General features: G+C 41.2%; 1 protein-coding gene across 1 annotated transcript in view; it reads left to right on the forward strand.

Moving 5' to 3' along the window:
- Nucleotides 1-20705, forward strand: part of gabra3 (gamma-aminobutyric acid type A receptor subunit alpha3) — a gene marked incomplete at its 3' end in the record, with an annotated part of 215116 nt that overhangs the window by 79105 nt on the left and 115306 nt on the right. Inside the window, exon 3 of the mRNA XM_084075199.1 lies at nucleotides 2918-3024. Within this exon, the coding sequence (XP_083931325.1) occupies nucleotides 2939-3024 (86 nt within the window). The 5' untranslated portion in view covers nucleotides 2918-2938. The remainder of the gene's footprint in view (nucleotides 1-2917; nucleotides 3025-20705) is intronic.

Raw genomic sequence — 20705 nt, forward strand, 5'->3', positions numbered from 1 at the left:
GGTGTGTGCCAGTCACAGGTGTATGACTGGCACCTGAGCATGGGCCCTGCAACTTTGACATATGTCCTTGGTACCGTTGTGCAAATCTTGCTTGTACATTTCTGGAAGAAAACCTATGGTTCCTCAGCGAAGCAAGGGTGAGGAACCGGTCTTCTTGGGTTGTTGTCTTTCTTTGACTTCACCAGTCTCACAGAACTTGGTCCTAAGTTTAGAAATGGTACCAGGGCTGACACCAAATAATGCTGCCACTCTGCATAACGGAACATCAGTTTCACTTGCCCTATTGCACAAGCCTTATCCTGATTATCAGCTTAGGTTATGCCAACCGTCCGGGCCGATCCAGTGGAGTTTACTCAGTTTATATCCATTATCAGGGCTCTTCAACATATTTATTTTTAAAAAAAATATATTTATATTGGTGAAACAGGTGGTACAGAGAAACAAAGGTTGGTTATCAATATTAACATACAGATGTGCCATTTCAAAATTTCAAATGTCCTGCCATCGCCAAGACAGTACATTTTCAGGGGATTCCCAGGGCAATAAGAGGGACAAAGAAGGGCATTTAAAATGCTGAATTATTTTGATGATCACTGCTCTTATGATGCTAATTAATTTGAGAAACTGGTCAAGGACCTCTTCAAATCACCTTTCGCCTCATAATGAGTCTGACACCTTCTTCAACACACATTCTTTTGTTCTCATGTATATGGATGTCTGTTGAAGGGAAAAACAGGGGTGTGTAGTGACAACTTCTTTTCAGGGGCAAAACAGTGAATTTTTAAGGGCAGAACAGGGAGGAAAAAATGCATTTTCAGGGCACTTTCAGGGAAAGAACAGTAACGTGTGAAGTTTTGAAGTGGCACATCTGTATCACCATGGTTCTTTTTTACTTTTTTTTTTTACTCGTGACGAGACACAGACAGGACTGAAATTGACCAAGAACAACAAACAACAAAACAAAACCAAAAACAGACAAAAAGAAAGTAGATACAAAAAATAACCAAGATACAATGGGGCCGGGTTTACGTCAGAGTATCTGAGGTGCTAACCTCAGAGAAGGAGTATTTCTTAAGGATCAGTCTGGGTCACGGGATGTGAGGGTGTGTATGAATGTGATAAGTGGTTTCCATCTATCATACAAAGTGGCAATTTAATGTCATTGATAACCAGAACCTTATAGATATTTGCAGTTAAGGCATCATTTTGACAAAAACATAATGGCTGTGGAAAATAAAACAGACCTCATCAATATTTTCATTGATGCCTACAAAGGCAACACCACCAAAAAACTGGTATCAAGAATTTATTCAGGCATACAGACAGCTAGGAACCACTCCACTTCCTATGTTAAACTTAAATGGGAAAAAGAAGCAGGCATAACCTTAACAGAGGAGGAATGGCTGAATATATGTGATATGATAACCACCACCACTAGCTCTGGCCTTTTGGAGAGAGTTCTCATGGAAGAACATGATTAGGTTCTTTATTACCCCAAAAAGAAAATACTTACAAAATGGTACACCAGAATCGGGGAATTGTTGGAGAGACTGCAATAATACAATGGCTGACCACTTCCATATATTCTGGGACTGCCCAGTAACCCAAAAGATATTAAGATCAGATATTAACGCAATAATGGGTTCTGAGCTTGAATGTACTTTTACCAATATTTACCTGAGTAACATACCACCCAAATTTAGCACCGCAGACAAGTACCTTCTCAAAATATTATTGGTGGCCAGTAAGAAGGCTATAACCAGGAAATGGCTGGACAAAAACCCACCAACAAAGGGGGAGTGGATAGCCATTGTACAGAACATATACGAAATGGAGAAACTCACATATTCTGTAAGACTCCGTATGGATACTTTTTGTAAATACTGGTTAAAATGTATATTACATATGAAAATTGTTCTGTGAAAGATCTTTAACACATTGGGTGCCCGTTTTTTTTTAAAACAGAGTACACTGAGTGCCAGGATTTTTAACCATTTTTTAGGAGCCGAGATACAGGCTTTTGAAGTCATAAGTTAACCAGAAAGTGGATTGGAGTCAAAATCTTCGGAAAATGATATCTCCTGGTGCTTAGAAGGTAAAAAAAAAGAATTTGAAAAAGAAAAAATTTGATTTTTTTTTTTTTCAAAAAACGTATATATACGGTTTTGGCACTCCATTTAAGTATTGCAAAAACCGTATATATACGGTTTTGGCACCCAATGTGTTAAAGAAGTGGGGTTTTTGAATGTCTGTATGTATGTACAAGTATGTGAATCTGTACTCTGCGTGGGGATACCTTGCTTGATTTAATATTTATATACTTTTTATTTATTTTTTGTACACTTTATTGCTTGCTTTTTATTTCTATGTATGCGTGCCTATGTGTATTTTCTTTCATATATATATATATATATATAATTTATTAATATTTATTTTTCTATTTTCTATTTTTATTATTATTATTTTTTATCTGAGATCTCTCAACAAAAGGACTGAAGTTACTTCAAATAAGGATCCCTCTCATCTCATCAGGACTGAATAGCCCGTAACATAAGAGTGTTAACTATACCAGAAATGTACTCATTTAATGTATATGTGATGCCCAACATGACCTAACCTGCTCTAAGAAAAATAAAATAAAAACAAAGTTTAAAAAAAAAAAAAAAAGTGGCAATTTAGCCTCTTAACAATGTACAGTTAAGTGCAGAATGATTCAGCCCTGACTACAATACAGTTAAATGCAGGATGATTACTGTCAACAAAAAACATGGGTTCAAACCTTAAATTGTTTGGTAAATGAATTAATGAATTGCCCAGAGTTTATAGAATAGCGGTAAAGCCATCTTTTCTCCCTTAACGTAAAGAAAAATAAATAAATCACAAGCTCTCTTCCCCTTCAACTCTCTCGTGTACGCAGGGTTCCTGTGACTAAACCGATATGGCCGCCACTCCGGAGAAATTGACGTCATTGAACTCCTGCATGTGGATCTGCCTTCTGCTTCTCAACTTTGTTCCTCAAGCCAGGTAAGATGATTCATCTAATTTCTCTCTTTTGCTCTCTCTCTCTCTCTCTCTCTCTCTTTCTCATTCTTTGTGTTTCATGTACAAGTTCTAGGGATGTGTTTTGAGCAGTGGTGGGAAGTAACTAAGTACATGTACTCAAGTACTGTACTTAAGTACAATTTTGAGGTACTTTTGACTTTACTGGAGTATTTCCAATTGTCTATACTTTTACTTCTACTCCACTACATCTCAGAGGCAAATATTGTACTTTTACTCCACTACAATTATTTGAAAACTTTAGTTACTAGTTACTTTGCAGATATAAATGATTACATTATAAAACATACAGTAACCACTTTAGTCCTATTTTATACCGAGGCTATTTGAAAATAGCCGATCTACAATCTCACAACGCGTCGCATCGCGTTGTGAGCTTGTCTACTCAAGTACATTTTGAATTCCGGACTTTTACTTGTAACAGAGTACTTCTACATTGCAGTATTGATACTTTTACTTAAGTACTACATTTGAGTACTTTTTCCACCACTGGTTTTGAGTAATTTGAGACGGATTGTAACATAATTCTGTTTCAGCGTTTCTCACCTCAACCCTGCAAACTGAGAAGACTGCTACTTTTCTAGTCCATCGGGTACTCGTCAGTGGTTCTCAAAGTGGGGTCCGGGGACCCCCAGGGTTCCTTGAAGGGGGGTTCCCAGCTGAATATGTCAATATCGCATCAGCAATCAGTTTAACCACTTTAACCCTATATTGACTATTTGAAAATACACGCTCACAACGCATCGAATCGCTATGCGTTGTGAACTCTGGGTCCGTGGCAAAATACATTGAATTAATTTGGGGGTCCTTGGGTTCTGTAGGAGGTTCCCCAAACTCCATTCACTGCGTGTTCCAGCTCTATCACTGTATCCTTGATTAGACAGAACGAAACCTAGCCAGTACTCAGAGTCAGCAGAGCTGTGCAGCAAGTGGGCTTGTTTTGGTTGCCCTTTGTAGCCTTTGAGGACGTGCATGCTTGCATTCATGAACGCTTTATTTACCCTTGAGAATTATTAGCATGGTTTGTTACTGTTGTGCACGTTTGAACAATCAGACTGCTAGGTTATTGCGCTTATGGCTTTATGGAGAATTGCAGTGGCTCGGGGCAAGGCAATGGAAGTCACACTTTGGCCACATGCTCGTGTACGCCCTCCAATCACGTACGCCCGCCGACCTGAATGGAAGGACTACTTAAACGGTCCATTTAATCAGACCGGCAATCACACGCTCCTGTGTTCAGCATCGTTTGCTTGCTATCCCCGGCTCATCAGAGACCAAACTCTCCCATCATCTCCAAGGCTTCCCCTGTATTAGGATTTAGGTCTTCATTAACCCATTGAGATCGGGAACGCATCTGTGTGTCATTTTTAGATTTCTTTGGCTATTTTAGAAAAATCGTGAAAATGTGTGCAAATCTGAATATATATATTCTTTAAAGCGAGCATTTGTAACTCAAATCTTTGCTTCTGGGGGGGTACCTGGAACAACATATTTTACAACTATTCACTTTAAAAAATATATTTGTTTAAATATTTGCACAACTTTCCACTATTTTTCAAAAAATAGCCCAAAAAAAATCTAAAAATGATACACAGATGCGTTCACGGTCTTTAAAGAGTTAATGACAGGATGTTCAGCTGATGGGGGGGGGGGGGGTTCATTTTGTACAATCTATTATCATGTAATAATTGTGTATATTTAGGCTCTGCCCTGTGGGGGGGGGTGCCATGCTTTGTGCAGATTTGTACGGGAGAAGAGCCACGTCATCAAATATAAAATGTGTAATTTTGTTGCAATAATCGAATTGTGAGTGTCCTGACTGAAATACTATTCGTCGTTCGAGAGGTATAGGGCATAAGTGTTTAATGTATCTGATACCTATGTTCTCATCCCATTGAATGGGGCCATTATCACCACGAGAGGCACCACCGAGCGAGCTAAGGCGAGCGAGTTGCCGTGCCGAACGTTGTGAAGTTCGCTTATGCCGACTCAGCACCGTCCTGAGTTATGTCCCGATAGGCACAGAATCGTAAATCATATTTTGGTCCCAACTGCCAAAGTGACTACTGGCCAATCACAGTGTGTCTTTTCCGGGCCAATCACAGCGCGTCTTTTACGGGACTTGCGTTAAGGCTGATAACAGTCTACCAGAGCCTCCCGGTAGACAGCACATGTGCGGTAACATTGAATCACCCATAGAATGGCTGATAACAGCCTACCAAGCCTCCTGGTAGACCAGTAGGGACCTACTGAACCATAGCTATGGGTTGATAGTGATAATGGCCATTTTTCAATAGGATGATAACGTGAAAAACACAAGAGTGTGTGTGTGTGTGTGTGTGTCGGAGGGGACTCAGCTTTTGTCAGATGTAAGAAGGGGGAGGGGCTCCAAGGGAACCACTGCTGTGATGTCATCATATCAAGTTAATGTGAAGACTACCTCCTACTCCATCGCTTCTACTTTAAGACTGAACTATAGACCGACCTATTTTGAGTCCAAAAAAAAGAAAGGAAGCTACAGTATCAGTCGTCCCCCCCCCCCCCCCCCCCCCCAACCCCCTCCCAACCTTCACCTTGTGTTCGGATTTGCGGTGGTTGCCGTGGCAACAACTAAAGGCAAAACTGACTGAACTGACTGAAGAGCAGACTCTCTGGGGAGAAAGGAGGATCAGGAGGATGTCAGATCCTTTTGTTTATGTCTTTAGAAAAAGGGCTTTAGCTCTTTAAGACCGGCAACGCATCTGTGTCGTTTTTAGATTTTTTTGGCTATTCAAAAATAGCACATATACACGCTCATAGCGCGGCACCGAGTGCCACGCTATGAGCTTGTAGATCTGCTATTTTTGAAAAAAAATTGCGGACATTTGTAACTCAAATCTTTGCTTCTGGGGGTTCCTGGAACTAAATATTTTACAAATGTTCGCTTTAAAAAATACATAATCCAAGATTTTGTCCCCAAATGTTCACGATTTTTCAAAAATAGCAGATCGACAAGCTCATAGCGCGGCACTCGGTGCCCGCAATTTTTTTTCAAAAATAGCAGATCTACAAGCTCATAGCGCGGCACTCGGTGCCGCGCTATGAGCTGGTATATCTGCTATTTTTTAATAGCTCAAAGAAATCTAAAAATGACACACAGGCGCGTTCCCGGTCTTAATGGGTTAAAGAGAGAGAGGGTGAGTTTTTAAAGTTAAGAACAAACCCACCGGAGATTTGCGGCAATCAAGAAATAGTGGAAGCGACCTGACATTTCCTCAAAGGAAGACATCATCACCACCACCCCGACTCCCCTCCCCCTACCCAATCCCTCCCCTACCCACCCAGACTGGTTGAATTAAGGGATGCCTCCAGGCCCTGCTGCAGGGGACACGCACCATGCCATTCTGCCCTCCTTCAAGTGTGTGTTGTTGCCCCGAGGTTCTGCTTCGACAGGATGTTCTTTTGAACTCTGTTAGGGGGAGGATCATGGACATCACAGGTCCAAGACTCATGTATTATCTACGTTAGGAGTGTAGCAATTGGATACACATGCTCACGCACGCACGCGCACACACACACACACACACACACACACACACACACACACACACACACACACACACACACACACACACACACACACACACACACACGTTTGTATTACTATACTTGTGAGGACATCAACACTTTAGGACAGCCATTTTATGAATACCATTTAAAATATATATATATTTTGCCATTTTAACCGTGAGCCTAAAGCCAAAAAATAGCTGATCTATAAGCTCACAACTTATAGATCAGCTATTTTTCGGTGCATGACACTCGCGCGCAACTAAGTATAAATCATGTTGAACTTTAATTCCAATCCCTAAACCTAACCTCTAAGACACCTAAATGTCTAATACCGACCTGAATGTTTTTCTAATTGTAAAAGTAACTCTAAAAAATGTATTTTTAACTATAAAACAATCATTTGTCTTGTGAGGACCAGAAAAACGGTCCTCACAATGTATATTTCTTCAAATTCTACTATACTTGGTCCTCGCAAGTATAGTAATACAAACACACACACACGCACGCACGCACGCACGCACGCACGCACGCACGCAGTGGAAGTATAGAGGAAGTAGAGCTATGGAGTCTCCCTACAGAGCGGCCGTCTTGGAATCAGAAGGTTCCCGGTTCGAATCCCCCTGCGGCTCCTCCTGGCTGCGTGCCAGTGTGTCCTTGAGCAAGACACTGACCCGAACTCCTATAAATGTGCTCCCGATGAACAGGTTTGGTGCCTTGCGTGGTGTTCCTTTTGCCGCGCATCGGTGTGTGAATGAGTGATTAGTTACATTGTAAAGCGCTTGCGCGCACAAACACACACACACACACACAAACACACACACACACACACACACACACACACACACACACACACACACACACACACACACACACTGGATGAACTGGAGTCTATGAGCGTTTGTCACTATTCGGAGTGTACATGAGCCACGTGCCCTCGAGGGGGGCAGAAAACAAGGCTCTGGTGTGAGTCTGTACATCACAAGAAAGGGGGTACTACTATAGCATAGCAGGTTTGTGATCCCAGCCTGAAATGTACCAGTGGGAATTCTCCCGGTCTATGACTGTCTCACGTGAAGACAGTATCGGTTTGCTCTATCTTCCACTTCCACTCTGCTTTACTCAAGGGACCCCAGCTCACCGTGCCAATCTATTATCGATCAACCCAAAACCTATTATCAATTCACTTCATTCTTTTCACTTGAGTTCCAGTCGTATTTTCTTCGCTCATGTCAGCTTTTTTAATTGGGTGTGTTGTTATGCAACTGGACCCTCGTCACAAATTAAATCCACGCGAGCTCTCTGTGTGTGTGTCTGTGTGTGAACAGTTTTACCAGATTTTGCAAGAGAAATAAGCAACCAGGTCTATGAGAACAAGCCCAGCTAAAGTGAGTAGGCCACATGAGCACTTTAAACCATAGACTGTATAAATGAGATGGACAAACCCCCTCCGCTGCTTTCTACAGACCGAAAATGAAGCCTTTGCTGCAAGACTGTAGGTCCGCCATCTTTCAATATCGCGTCAGAATGAGTTCAGACCATTATTGGTTGGGTAACTTGTCAATCAAGAGCGGGGGGCGGGGAATGAATGCTATTGGTTGTGTAGCGTGTCAATCAAATCATCCCGCCCCTCCTAGAGAATAGCCTACTTTATCGTCAATTTTATAATAAATAGAACCATAATTTAGCAAAACGCATATCCTGATGATTGAAAGGAGACTTTAAACTAGCGACTGGAAGCATATAGAATTTATGACAATTTTTATTACAGTAAGAAAATCTAGTCTAAAGTTTGTCAAAAAAACCATTCACTTGCGCTAAAATAAATTCTTTCTGAACTCACAGGTCGGCGCAGGGTAAAACAGCGCCACTCTGGCCATTTTGTCGGCCTCATCGTAAATATCTCAGCCTTGCCCCTTGCTTTAAACCCATATACAAATCCATTGGCTATTTGAAAATAGTCGATCTACATGCTCACAACGCGTCGCAGCTATTTTCAAAGAAATATCTTGAAGAAAATGAGAAAATTGTGGAATATTTTCCAAATCCACTCAAATCTTGTATGGGCGTCTATGGCACAACATATTTTCAGAAGGGGGGCGTCTGTGGACATACATATTATGTGTTGTTTAAACCACTGGTTTAAACAACATTAGGAAACAAGGCCAAATAAGCAACGACGCCCAAAAGAACACAACACGCAACTACCGATATTTACAAGCAACGCTACAGAAAAACAAGCCCAAAGTCGCTTATAATAAGAGGACATGGCAACACTGTTTCTGAGTTGCTTTGCGCACTTTTAACCCATTGAGACCTGAAGCCGATTCTACATGTCTCCTAAATCTCAACAGTTTTCTGAAAAACGTATGTTTCTATATCAGTGGTGCTCAATCTTTTTCATGTCAAGGACCCCCAAAATGATATGTATTTGGCTGCCGACCCCCTTCAAAATATGTTGTTCCAGGGACCCCCCAGAAGCAAAGATTTGAGTTAAAAATGTTCGCTTTAAAAATATATATATTTCAAAGATTTGCACACATTTTCACGATTTTTCAAAAATAGCAGATCTACAAGCTCATAGCGCGGCACTCGGTGCCGCGCTATGAGCTTATAGATCTGCTATTTTTGAATAGCCCAAAGTGTAAAATAATGCTTTCTTAGCTCAAATCTAAAAATGACACAGTTCCAGGTCTCAATGGGTTAAGCTGGTTGACTTGTTTCAGAGAGAGAGATAGACATACAGAGAAATAGAGAATTCATTATTTAATGTCAATCAATAGCGTCCTGTCTCGGTCTCGTGCATATATCACGGAAGCCTTATTGCACGTTTTCATGAGACGTCGGTTAAAATGCGTTGGAATAAAAACAAATGTTTGTATCAGGTCTGGGTAGCATCCTAGTGAACTATCCCTTGTCAGCGATCAATCTATAGTGTGAAAACCACAACGATGTATGACAGCCGATTTCAAGAAATAAACTCCTGCAGTGTGTAATGCTTAACGATCAGATGACTCCCCGACCACTTTAAAAAGTCCTACAGTGTGTACCTGCCCTAAGACTTTTGGAATAAAAGGATAACACAAGAAAATCCTGGGAACTTGTTTCCGTTATGTTCCTGTCAATTCATCAACATAGCATAGAATATTAACACATTAACTCATTCAGTGCCAATGAAGTAAAAAAATAATTGCGAACTGTGCCAGCAATTTTTCAATTTTCTTAAACCTTTTTCAAGTAGTCACAGAATATTTATCTCCAGTATAATCGATCACTGAGGGCTGCACTGTGTGGTTTCACAAATGTCAACGAGGTCATTGGACCTTGTTTATCAATAATATTGAAAAATACATAGTAAAACAAAAAGTGCTCTGTAGCCGAGATACAGCCTTTTTCAGTAATAAGTTAAACAAGAAGTGAATGGAGCAGCAAATCTTCAAATGATGATATCTTGGGTTCTAAACGTTTAAAAACATTGAATGACACCGTGTGGTCTTCTGACAGATGTTTTCTGTCACCACAGTATATCTACTGTACACCATCTACAGTATCTTCCTACATACTGTAAATGCCACTCTTACTCGACGCAAAGGCAGTCGACATTTCACTGACTGACTGGCAAATCCCTCTGTAGTTGTCGTGCCTCGCTCCACAGCTATGATTGCACATTCACAGCGTTTCACACTCGCATGTTTTGCAGACTGTATACGGTAAGCAAAATAAAAAAATATATACAACATAACTAACGAGAAATCATTCCGTGCACACTAGAAGAGATTGCCCAGGTTGGTATACAGTATGTCGATGCTCTGCATTGTCGATAAGGTTAGGTAGTGTAACCAGATTTATACTTAGATGCATGGCGGTGGTGCACACCGAAAAGATCAGATCTACAAGCTCACATTGCGTCGCAGAGAGCTCGTAGAGCCGCTGTTTTTTGCGCGTGACACAAAGTTATAACTCAGGCTTATTTCAGGGGGACATGGGCTGAGTGTAAATGGCCTTCAGATTTCTCATCCTGGAACGGCCTCAGTAAACCCGAAATAATGTCAGACACACTGTGTGTGTGTGTGTGTGTGTGTGTGTGTGTGTGTGTGTGTGTGTGTGTGTGGCTGTAGAGCTGGGGACCATGAGACAGGGATTAGCCTAGATTGCTTTGTCATCATGCCACTTGCCTCTTGCTGCTTATTAGCAGCACAGAGTACTTGTGAATTACACATTTTTATTTAAGTAGAAAGGAACAACCAGGAAGAGGAGCTGTCAAGGTTTGGCATGAGAGGAAGATTTCTTACCGAAATCTGCAAGGCCTGGTCTTGTAATGTCTGTAAAATGTCTCAGACATGATTCACCTAGCCCAGGATTTAGAAACATTTTTTTATGCCAAGCCATTGGTGTCCTCCTAATGACAACAACATTGTAGCCTCGTTAGGCACGTGGATGCACACGGGCAAGTAATGTGTTTCATCTGGTCACTCGCAATAGGCTCAATTCACAGCAGCCATATTATGAAGAAATTCACAGGTGTTACCAATGATACTAATGAAGGCTCTGTTCCATTCTGGTCAAACAGAGTCAGGGTGCTGATGTTGTGCACGTTGGCTCACTGGAAACACTCTGCTACACCAGTGGGTCTAAAGTTGGGGTCCAGGGACCCTCATGGGCTTCCAAATGGCCCCTTACGGGTGTGTAACTCTGAAAGTGTACAAATGGAACCAAATGGACCCGTAAGGGTCCATTTGGTTCCATTTGTACATTCTCAGAGTTATGGGGTCGTGGAAACCACTGTGCTACAAATGGAACAGAGCCTTCATTAGTATCATTGGTAACACCTGTGAAGGAAGTGATAATATGGCTGCTGCGCATAGAGGCAATTTAGAAGACCTCAGATGAAACCAAGATTGGACATTTTTCCCATTCATTTGTCTTACTTTTGATTCAGCACTGAAGAATTGTAGAAAACTGTAAACGTGATTCAGCACCGTAGAAAACACTGCTGATGTTCATGACCCTATTGCCTTTCCTCTAGACCAGGGGTCTTCAACAGGGGGTCCAGGACCCCTAGGGGGTCCTCAGAGTTACTACAAGGGGGGGCCGCCAAATCTTTGTGTGATAGGATATTTTTTACGTTAACCACTAGCATCCCATTTCTGAGGAGAACTTTAGCCAAAAATAGCAGATCTACAAGCTCAGAAGGCCTCGTGCTGCGAGGCGCTGTGAGCTTGTAGATCGGCTATTTTTGGCAAAGAGGTTTATGTGTAGAGGGGGAAAAAAGAGCAGACCAAGTTACAAAGAAATAGTTTCATCTGCAGCACAATTTTATACAATATAGAGGGGGTCCCTAGCCTGGTAAACCCCTCCCTCCGGAAATCTCATTTGTATTGTATTTCAGCAGTGAAATCAAATGCAAATGAGATTTCCGGAGGGAGGGGGGTTTACCAGGCTAGGGGGTCCCTGCTTCATCTCTTCTCAGCTAGGGGGTCCTTGGCCTGAAAACGTTGAAGACCCCTCTGCTCTAGACCCACCCTTTGGGCAAAATGTTCACTTGCAAATACGTGGAAATTTGCATTCATGCTCCCTGGAGGGTGATCCCACAAATGTTTGACCCGCCCCCCCCACTAGTGAAAGCATGGGGCTCTAAGGATGGCAATGTAAAACGACTTTGGGTCTGATAGGTACGCGCTAAAGCACCTCAGGTGACAGTTTAGAATTCATCTTAATTATGGTCTAAATGTGAGTATAGGATTGTGGTGCAGTTTGATTAAAATTAATCCCTCTGTAAAGTGAAATGTAAATATAGATTACATCAGGATTAAAAATAAACTGTGGTTAGATTTAATCCATGCTTAAAATGTTGAGCCAACATGATTATCAGATAAATTGTGAATTAACTGGTCTAGGACTTAATGCTTGTTGTTGCAGCACACACCCTCTAGACTCATTTTAAATGTGACACCACTTCATTCCACAGTTTAGCTGAAAGGACACAGAGAGAATGCTAGCACAGGTATATCTAGTACTCTAGTAAGTCTTATTCATTAAAGCCCTATTCACTTTGTCATACCCAAGTCTGCATCCCTGCTGATTTGCACATTTAACCGATTTAGACCGGGAAAGAATCTGTGTCATTTTTAGATTTCTTTGGCTATTCAAAAATAGCAGATCTACAAGCTCATAGCGCGGCACCGAGTGCCGCGCTATGAGCTTGTAGATCTGCTATTTATTTATTTTTATCGTGAAAATGTGTGCAAATCTTTGAATGTGTACATTTTTAAAGCAAGCATTTGTGACTCAAATCTTTGCTTCTGGGGAATTCTACAAATGTCTTCTAAATCTCAACGGTTTTCTGAAAAACGTACGTCGCTATACGAGTGGTTCTCAAACTTTTCCATGTCAAGGACCACCCAAAATGATATGTATTTGGCCGCGGACCCCCCATCTCAAAATATGTTGTTCCGAAGCACATATCGGAGTTAAAAACATATATTCAAAGTTTTGCACAAAGTCTCCGCGATTCTTTTTGAATAGCCAAAGAAATCAAAAAAAGATGCGTTCCCTTCCCGGTCTTAATGGGTTAAGTTCAATTGACAGCGTTTTCATAGTAATCCTCCACAGACCTCACATCCCCCTGCATGCTCATAGTGGGTACAAAAGCATCTTCGCTCGCGCAGCTGCGCCGTTCGTCTCCCCCTTCGCACCGTCGACCTCCCAGATGCTCGCAGATGCTCGCTGCCAGCAGGCTCCAAATTGGCTTTGCCACGGTTGAGGCAGGGAAGGCTATTCCTAATGGATTAAGGTGTAGCAAGACAAATCTCCTGTAGAAGGTTCTGGCACTCTGCATATCAACCCACCCACACATCCCCCTCATTGCACATGCACGTACTGATAGACAGGGGCTTGATGAAGCTATTATTACCCAACAATCGATCTTATTAACGTTTTACGACCGGGAACGCATCTGTGTGTCATTTTTTTTTATTTCTTTGGGCTATTCAAAAATAGCAGATCTACAAGCTCATAGCGCGGCACCGAGTTTTTCAGCTTGAAGATCTGCTATTTATTTATTAAATAAATGTAATCGTGAAAATCTTTGAATATTATGTATTTTTCAAAGCGAACATTTTTTAACTCAAATCTTTGCTTCTGGGGGATTCTACAGAACGTCTTTTAAACTCATGTTGCTATACTCGGTGGTCCTTGACATTTTTCATGTGAAGGACCCCCAAAATGATATGTATTTGTCCGTGGACCCCCTTGTCTCAAAATATTTTTGTTCCAGGGACCCCCCTGAAGCAAAGATTTGAGCTAAAAATGTACATATTATCTTCAAAGATTTCCAAAAAATGTCACGATAAAAATGACAAAATAAATAGCAGATCCACAAGCTCATAGCCCACGCTATGAGCTTGTAGATCTGCTATTTTTTGAATAGCCAAAGAAATCTTAAAAAATGACGCGGATGCATTCCCCGGATTGAATGGGTTAAATATGAATGAGCAGGCTGTGTGTTTTTTTTTTAATACATTCTGTGAAGGTCCTCCAACCTTTTGGCTCGCCTCGCACGCGCAACCCCCCACGTTCCACTCCACAGTTGCCACCTAACAAGTGTGGACAATCACGCTGTCTTTGTTGCTCCGTTGTCTTCTGCAACTGACTAAAGTGACACATAATCAATAGCGATCAGTGTGTGCTACGGGTAACTGTGGACTCTGTGCTATGGATAGGGGTCTGAATCCTCCCGGCTTTATTTCCACTCTCACCCCCCCAATCTCACATGAATTATTCACAGGAGAAGGAGGACATGGGGGGGGGGGGGGGGGGACGTCACTTTGAGATGTGTCCCAATCCACAGATAACATTCCGTGTTGCGGCAGTGTTGTCAAGGTTAATGTGTCACAGGTCGCGAAAGGCTAATGTATTCGTATAGGTTGAGCCTCTTTGCTGATTGAATGACTAGCCAAGTAGTCATATATACATATATATATACTCTCTTTCGGCTGTGGCGAGAAAAAAAAAGGCTACGATTTGTAGCTAATGGAAATGATGTTTAAATCATACGAGACACTTTACACTTTGATAGATTTATGTGCTACTGTGGACTCATTGAAAACGGGTATATTGTTATTGATTACATCATAGTGGTGAACATCAGGCACTCTGTGTGGCCTCCAGTGGTGGAAGAGGTACTTTTACTTAAGTAAGAGTAGTGAGTACAGTAGTTGAGTAAATGTACGTACTGTAGTCACTTTACCTCTCCTGTATTTTAGTAGCATTTTTGCCCCCCTAGAGGCTGGATTGCCATGGAATTTGCTGTGCACCTCCATGCTCCTCAGAAGATGAATCCTATACCATTTGAGTGACCTCATGACCTTTTCTCTTGTACTACCATCAGGCCAAAATATTAACCCATTGATACCTGGAACGCATCTGTGTCACTTTAGATGTCTTTGGCTAAAATAGCAGATATACAAGCTCATAGCGCGGCACCGAGTGCCGCGCTATGAGCTTGTATATCTGCTATTTTTGAAAAATAGTGAAAATTATTTTTAAATATTTTTTTCCGAAAAACTGTTACGATTTAAAATTGTTTTAGAAGTGGACGCAGGTCTTAATGGGTTAATAGGCTGATTTGGTCTCATGGTGATCCACCGAACCACCGATCAGTCTTATCAAAATATGGAGCCCCGTGGAACTCCATATTTTGTTGACGAGTTTGTCCATAATGTGTTTAAATACAATGTACTTGAACACATTAGTGTGAGGTCAGGGTTAGGCTTAGTTATAACGCGACCAAAGGTACTTCAGAACAATGGGCCGTCGGTCTATGGTACCTATAGCTACATGCCAGTAGACAAAGGAGGTGGGAGGTGGACGGCACCAATTGTGGTTCTCCTTGACCCCAAAATGGCAATGTGCGTCTGATTTGCAAATGGAACCACTACCACCCCACCCACTCGGGTACCAAATGGCCCCTTACGGGTGTGTAACTCTGAAAGTGTACAAATGGAACCAAATGGACCCGTAAGGGTCCATTTGGTTCCATTTGTACACTCTCAGAGTTATGGGGTCGTGGAAACCACTGTGCTACAAATGGAACAGAGCCTTCATTAGTATCATTGGTAACACCTGTGAAGGAAGTGATAATATGGCTGCTACTTCATGGTGCACTACTTCATGGTGGCATGTCCCTTGAAACCACTGTACACTGTCAAATCCTGAGTGTTAAGTTAACTCAATGTACGGGTCCATTTGGTTACATCTGTTCACTCTTGGAGTTACAAATGGATACACGAACACAGCGTTTTACTGTGTAGAAAAACCCTCTAAAATATTTTCTAATGTCATGGATCTGTACCATAGTTGCCCGAGTTTCAGACAAGATCATTAAAACCAATTGGTTTTGTACTTAGTGACTAATTGATTAATCAACTTCAAAGTTACTAATTAGCGAGCACCCCCCAGCAGGCCCAAATCAAAGGGAAGCTGGAATGGATTCCCTTGAAGGTATTTGCAGGTCTAAGCATTCACCAACGAAAGAACTCAATACTGCTACAGTAGGGTGAATCATTCAGCTGAAGCCTAAATGTAATTCCGTACAAAGCAGAGCATCTGTCTCTTAAGAACAGCTGTGAATAGTTTTTGTGTTTCAAAATGCATTGTATTCAGACTTTAACCTGCTGCGTATAAAATAGAATTTACATTTAACACGTTTTCTGATACTGTACGCCCCCCTGCCCTCACCTATTCCTAGAGCCTGACCAACATATTGGCTTGGCTGATATATTAGCCCTTTAACTCATTCACTGCCAGAATAAATACATGAATAAATCATCCACTGCCATCGATTTTCTTACCTTTTCATGTAGTCACAGAATATCTATCCCCAGTATGATCGATCCCCTGATCGTTGCTAGTCATCGCGAGCCCCCCGTGCGCTTGTTATAGGCCGTTGAAAATGGCACGTCTCGTCAAAAATACATAGTGAAACGCAGGAGGCGAGATACAGGCGTTCACTGTTTACTTTAGTTTTTAAAACGGTCTCAAACTTCTTTTTTGAGGCACAGAATGTACTATTAAGATATCGTTTGGATAGAATTTAGTTGTTTAACTTCATATATGTGGTCAGTTAATCATGACAGAGCCTATTTAAAAATATAAATTTAGAGAACCGGCAGGGGCGGGGAGTGACACGCATGTATCCCAATAAGGCAACCTATTTTCGGCATGGCCGTCCCAAAAGTCCCGTTGCGTCACATAGTCTGGAGCTCGTCAACATGAACTGCTGATTGGCTGAAGGGGAAAAACGATCATTGGTTGAAGGGGTTGTCAGTCAACGGTATTACTCCCGCCCAACTCCAGCCCACAGCGATTATTGCAGAAAGGCGGTTCAGGCCAGACTCTCTCCTGAAATCAAATGGAAATGAGATTTCCGGAGGGAGGGTTTACCAGGCTAGGTTCTGTGTGCATCTGGGGATGAAATGGTCACTCGTCTGTTAGCGAAGAGCGCCATCTAGTGGAAACACCAAAAATCACAAAAAGTCGTCCTTGGCAGTGAATAAGTTAAGACCTGAGGGCCGATTCTACAAATGCCTTCTGGATCAGTAGTTCTCACACGTACAAGCTGGCAGCGCGGCACAAAGTGACGTGCTGTGAGCTTGCATATCTGCTCTTTTTGAATAGCCAACGCTAAAATCGAAAACGACACAGATGCTTTCCCGGTATTAATGGGTTAACCCATTAAGACCTGGAACTGTGTCATTTTTAGATTTGAGCTAAAAAGCATTATTTTATACTTTGGGCTATTCAAAAATAGCAGATATACAAGCTCATAGCGCGGCACCGAGTGCCGCGCTATGAGCTTGTAGATCTGCTATTTTTGAAAATTCGTGAAAATGTGTGCAAATCTTTGAATATATATATATTTTTAAAGCGAACATTTTTAACTCAAATCTTTGCTTCTGGGGGGTCTCTGGAACAACATATTTTGATGGGGGTCCTCGGCCAAATACATATAATTTTGGGGGTCCTTGACATGAAAAAGATTGAGCACCACTGATATAGAAACATAGGTTTTTCAGAATACTGTTGAGATTTAGGAGACATGTAGAATCGGCTTCAGGTCTCAATGGGTTAATGGGTTAAAGGAGAATTTCGCCCTAGGCGTTTTCCTACCTTGATTTGCGGTTGTTAACTCGATGATAAGATTGGTCCAGGAGCCCCAGTTCATAACGAGCGAAGTTCTCCATTTCGGGGACGCGGCCACCACAGCTCAGAACGGCCGTCTTTAGTTCTTGGCTAAATCCGCTTATTTCTGTCGCTCGGAAATAGTTTTTCCTTGTATATATATATGTCGTGTGTGGACCGTCTGATGTCGGCGCTATGCTATCGCTACACGGGCGCCGCCATTACTGTTTACACATCTGATTTACCGAAATCACGTTTGAAATCTCAAAGTCTCGCGATACTTCCGCCCGCCATTCTTTCATTCATTGCGCGGCACCGAGTGCCGCGCAATGAGCTTGTAGATCTGCTATTTTTGAAAAATCGAGAAAATGTGTGCAAATTAATATATTTATATTCTTTTAAAGCGAACATTTTTAACTCAAATCTTTGCTTCTGGGGGTCCCTGGAACAAAACATTTTGAGATGGGGGTCGGCGGCCAGATACATTTAATTTTGGGGGTCCTTGACATGAAAAAGATTGAGAACCCCTGATATAGAAACATACGTTTTTCAGAAAACGGTTGGGATTTAGGAGACATGTAGAATCGGCTTCAGGTCTTAATGGGTTAAATGGTTTTGGCAGTTATGCAGCCGCTCTGTCCCGATCTTCAATCACTTCCAACTTTCAAATAACAATTTGACCTTAATCTAGTAACTACGGTACTGTAAGAGTTCAATTGTGCCATAACACAACATCTTGGACCGGATTATTCTCAGCTTCTTTATGTGAGGTTTAACGACATTCAAAAAGTATCTCCTTCAGCTATTTTCAAATTTCCAATGTGTGACACATCATTTGACACCTTGCAATCTGTACCGTAATCTGTACAACCCACAAAAAAAAAAGAAATGAAAAAATGAAAAATGTCCGTGCTTTACTCGCGGCACATTCTATCAGAACCTGTCACATTTGATCTAGCTTGGCTCAACAACGTTTGTTTGTCAGCTAAAATACGAGGCAGTCGTAGAGTGGGTCATTTTTATATCGGGCCTCGTGTAGTTGGAAGCAGCGCCAAGGTGGAAAGCTACTCCACTATTTTACAGTCATTGATTTTTGTCCATTCAGATTTTTTTACTGGCCGGCACCAAAATGCTAACGTTTTATATTTCAGAGTCACAATACGCATCGAAATGATATTCAGATGTAATTTGAGCTTTTACACAGATCTAAGTGCACAGCATAACCTCTGCTACCGTTTCCACGCCTCATTGCTCTCAGCGTCGCTCTGGCCCTGACAGTTTTGCTGCCCCAGCAAAGACTTTTGTTTTTTTGCCACCTTAAGGGAGTAATGTTCATTCATTGCATATTATAACAACAGTAGAAGAGTGACAGAGTAATATTTATTATACTGGCTGGACAGCTAGACCTGGGACTCCCAGGACTAAAAATTATTTATGTTGCAATATCATACAGTCAACACGGAGTTAAATAACGTATTATAAATTATTTATTTGTAAATGACAGATAAATATGCTTTATGTTTTTCAATAGTGTATCTCGTTAACACACAAGAATAATTTGTGTTTGGTGACCGACTACACTTTTTTTCATTTTCGTAACCATGTCAATGTGAGAATGTAATGTCAATGTATTAACTGATTAGATTGAATATTGTTGTATGGTTGTGAGACATACAATCTTTTACATTGTCTCTACACATTCTTACCAAAAACTGAAACTGAAAAAGGATCCATATGGAACTATTGGTTTATAGAAAAACATGCGTATTCTTCCGAGTGAACAATTTAACCACTTAAGCCCTACAATATATACTTTGTTGTACAACGAATAGAGAAAATAGCCAATCTACAAGCTCACTACATGTCGCGTTGTGAGAAAACAGCTGTAGATCAGAAACTTTAGCATTTTTGAACAGTTTGAACATTTTGATTAGGATTATTTCTGGGTGGAAAATGTTCAGGACCTATCAGTCCTGATAGGGCTATCAGTTTGAAAGTGGTTAACCCATTGAGATCTGAAGCCGATTCTACATGTCTCCTAAATCTCAACAGTATTCTGAAAAACGTATGTTTCTATATCAGTGGTGTTCAATCTTTTTCATGTCAAGGACCCCCAAAATTATATGTATTTGGCCGTGGACCCCCATCAAAATATTTTGTTCCAGGGACCCCCCAGAAGCAAAGATTTGAGTTAAAAATGTTCGCTTTAAAAATATATATATATTCAAAGATTTGCACACATTTTCACAAATTTTCAAAAATAGCAGATCTACAAGCTCGTAGCGCGGCACTCGGTGCCGCGCTATGAGCTTGTATATCCGCTATTTTTGAATAGCCCAAAGTGTAAAATAATGCTTTCTTAGCTCAAATCAAAAAATGACACAGTTCCAGGTCTTAATGGGTTAAATGGTTCCAATAGAAGCATTTCTTGTAAAAAAAAACAACTAAACAAACATGCAAGGTCGTTGGAATGTCTTTGGCACTCTCAACAGAACCCCCCATGATGGAGATTGGCTCGAGTCGCTGTACTCAACCTTGCTACGCTTGCATTCTGGTTACAGGCTTGCTTATTGCACTTTATTATCTTTATATTATCTCATCGAAGAGCTCCCTGCCATTATCTTGGAGAACAGTCGAAGGCTCAGTTCAAACCCCCTGCCATTTAAATAATGAATATCTTTCATCTGCAGGATTCACATCCTTAAGAAAGAATAACCGCATACTCCTCAAACTAAAATGAGCACATGGGGACAGACTTGCAGTACTTGAATAATAACTTAATTCCATTCATTTTACATAGAGGCAAAGATTTACTTTTGGCATCGTTATGCTTTATTTCAGATATAGACAGTGGTGGAAAGTAACTTGAGTACTGTACTTAAGTAAAATTTGGTGGCATTGGTACTTAACTTGAA

Source organism: Gymnoscopelus microlampas (genome assembly GCF_963454915.1).
Source record: "Gymnoscopelus microlampas genome assembly, chromosome: 12".
Classification (NCBI taxonomy): domain Eukaryota; kingdom Metazoa; phylum Chordata; class Actinopteri; order Myctophiformes; family Myctophidae; genus Gymnoscopelus; species Gymnoscopelus microlampas.